The sequence below is a fragment of the Stereum hirsutum genome, assembly GCF_000264905.1.
Source record: "Stereum hirsutum FP-91666 SS1 unplaced genomic scaffold STEHIscaffold_91, whole genome shotgun sequence".
Taxonomy (NCBI): domain Eukaryota; kingdom Fungi; phylum Basidiomycota; class Agaricomycetes; order Russulales; family Stereaceae; genus Stereum; species Stereum hirsutum.
Window position 1 is genome coordinate 1 of NW_006763221.1, and position 3,042 is coordinate 3,042.

At 54.9% G+C, this 3,042-nt stretch overlaps 1 protein-coding gene across 1 annotated transcript; it reads left to right on the top strand.

Moving 5' to 3' along the window:
- Positions 1–11: 11 nt before the first annotated feature.
- STEHIDRAFT_31482 (uncharacterized protein) lies at positions 12–434 on the top strand (the record flags this gene model as incomplete). The annotated part of the gene is made up of 1 exon (XM_007311852.1): positions 12–434. A coding segment is annotated over one exon (423 nt), but the record flags the coding sequence as incomplete, so codon positions are not given.
- Positions 435–3,042: the final 2,608 nt, after the last annotated feature.

Here is a 3,042-nt window from a genome sequence, read left to right on the forward strand (position 1 = left end):
AGAGGAAGGCGAAGGCTAGTGGGGAGATTTGGTTGTTGGTTGAGGAGAACCAAAAGGCGCATATCAGGAAGGAGAAGGGAGATCCGAAGGCGATGTGGGAGAAGTTGGAGAGTGTCTTTGTGCAGAAGAAGACTGGTACGCGATTCGACGCTTATTCCGAACTCTTCTCCACTCGTCTCCAAGAGGGAGAGTCCCTCTCCGACCTCGTTGCTCGCGTCGACCTCTACATCTCCCATATCAAAGAGCGCCGCCCCGCCAAGTTCTCCCTTGATGACCTCGACTCCGAATTATGGTCCATGACGCTCATCAAGGCCCTCCCTTCCGACTACAACAACTTCGTCACCTTCCTTACCCTCTCCGACGACCTCTCCCTCGACAACGTCACCCAAGCCTTCTCCAATGAGGAGCAATCCCGCAAACGTCGTGCCCTGCAGAATGAAGACACTCCTCAGCTCGCCCTGGCCGCCGCTCTCAAGCCCCTTTGCTACTTCTGCGACTCTCCCTCCCACATCGTTCGTGATTGTCCTGAGATGAAGTCTGCGTCGTCATTGGCCAAGCAGAAGTCGTCTGGACCGTCTACGTCGTCGTCATCACATTCTGGAGGCCAAGGGAAGCGTGGGGGTCGTGGTAGAGGTAGAGGGAAGGGAGCGAACGCGAATGAAGCCCAAGGAGGGGCTTCTACGCCGTCGGCTGGTTCGGGAGAGACTCCTAAGGAGGAGAAAGCCGGTCATGCAAGTGCTCTTTCATCATCAGCTCGCCCCGCTTGGCTCCGTTCTCGTGCAGCCACTGACTGGAACACAGACACAGGCGCCTCTTCACACATGACCCCTCATCGTCATTGGTTCTGCTCGTACTCTCCCCATGTCGTGCCCGTTCGTTTGGCCGACGATTCAGTGATCTATTCTCAGGGGATGGGGTCTATCGAGTTCGTTCCTATTGTCAGTGGTAGAGAGTTGCGTCCTGTAGTGTTCCATGACGTCCTGCACGTTCCCAAGCTCGCCTCGAATCTATTATCGTTGTTCCATCTCTCTGTGAGCAAGGGCTATGAGCTTCATATCGTCGGGCGTGACGTCGCTTTCAAGCGAGCTGGAGAGCTGCTTTTTACCGCCTCCATCGTCGACGGCAACATCGGCTATCTCAATGGGCGTACTTCCTCCTTTGGAGTTCATCATGCTCGTTTATCTTCTACTTTGCCACTCGATATCTCTCTCTGGCACCGCCGTTTCTCTCATACCAACTACGACGCCGTTAAACGCATGCATACCCTCAAGCTCGTTGACGGTCTTACCATTTCTTCCTCCTCTACGCCCGATCCTATCTGCGAGCCTTGTCTCTCTGGGAAGCAACGTCGTCATAACGTTCCAAAGACCGCTACTCGTCGCTCTCACCCTCTCGATCTCATCCATAGCGATCTCAAGGGTCCCCTCCCTCCCACCCGCAACGGGTATCGCTACTGGGTCACATTTATCGACGATGCTGGACGTTTCAAGGCGGTTCAGTTCTTGAGGAAGAAGAGTGAGGCTTTTGGGGCTTTCAGAGTGTTCAAGGTGTATGCAGAGAAGGCGCTAGGGAGGAAGATTAAGATGTTGAGGGACGATAAGGGAGGAGAGTATATTGGGAAGGATTGGGATGCGTATTGTGCAGAGGAAGGGATTCTTCGCCAGCATACCGAGCCTAACGAACCCCATCAAAACGGCGTAGCGGAGAAGGCGAATCTCGACATGGCTCTTGCTACTACAGCGATGCTTATCGAAGCTAAGCTCCCTCCTTCGTTCTGGGATCTCGCTGTTTCCGCCTATATCCATGTCTCCAATCGCACGCCTACCTCTGCTCTCAATGGCGGCATTCCCTACGTCGCTTGGAAGAAGAAGAAACCCGATGTATCCTACTTCCGCGGCTTCGGTTGCCTCGCCTATGTGCTTGTTAGGAAGGAGAAGCGGAAGCCGTTCACCTCGCATACTCGCAAGTGTATCTTCGTTGGGTATGGGAATGGGGTGAAGGCGTGGCAGTTTTGGGACCCGGTTGAGCGTAGGATCGTCATTAGCTCTCATGCTGTGTTCGATGAACGCTTCTTCCCTGGTAACTCCACTCTTGCTATTAATCTGGTCGACGATTTATCTCCCAGTGATACTCCTGGTCCTTCTGTGGTAGAGGTGACGGATCAGGAGGGAGAATTGGACGCCTCTGGCGAGTTTATTAATCCGCCACCTCCCCCAGCTCCACACCACGTCGACGTAGCCCCTCCTCAGCCCCCTCATCACGTGCCACCGCCACATCCTCGTACCCCTTCGCCACATTCATCTCCCTCTGCGTCTCCCACTCCAGAACGGTCACCATCTCCTCCTCCTAGACGCAATCCAGGCCGTTCCACTCGTCCAGAGAAGTCTCTCAATGAGGACGCCATTCAGCAACGCAACGATCGTCCTCCTCATCGCACTCCTTCTGTCCCACCTCGCTCGCTATCTCCGGATCCTCTTCGTCTTCCTACTCCTCGATTCCAGACGCCTCCTCGGGTGGATAGGCCACTTATAGGCGACGATAGCCCTGATCCTTTGGCAGCGACTCCGGATACTCCCACTTGGAGAGAAACTCGGATTCCGGATCCTATCTTGGAGTCGGAGGATGAAGATAGCGATGCCTACGACTCTGCGCTGGTTTCGACCGGATTGGACTTTATGGGGACGGAGTATCTCACCCTCGATCAGGCCTGCGAGTTTGCCCATGCGCTGAAGACGATGTCACACGATGGAGAGCCTAGATCGTTTAAGGAGGCGATGAAACAGGAGCCGAAGGAGAGGCAGAAGTGGTGGGAAGCGGCTTTGAGCGAGATTCAGTCGTTGGTGGAGAATGGGACGTTTGAGCTGGTCGAGTTACCAAGGGGAGCGAAAGCGATAGGTAGTAGATGGGTTTTCAAGGTGAAGCGGAACGCGGACGGTTCGATTGAGCGGTATAAGGCGCGTTTGGTGGCCCAAGGCTTCTCTCAGCGTCCTGGATCCGACTACCACGAAACCTTCGCTCCTACGCCACGCTGGGCAGCTCTAC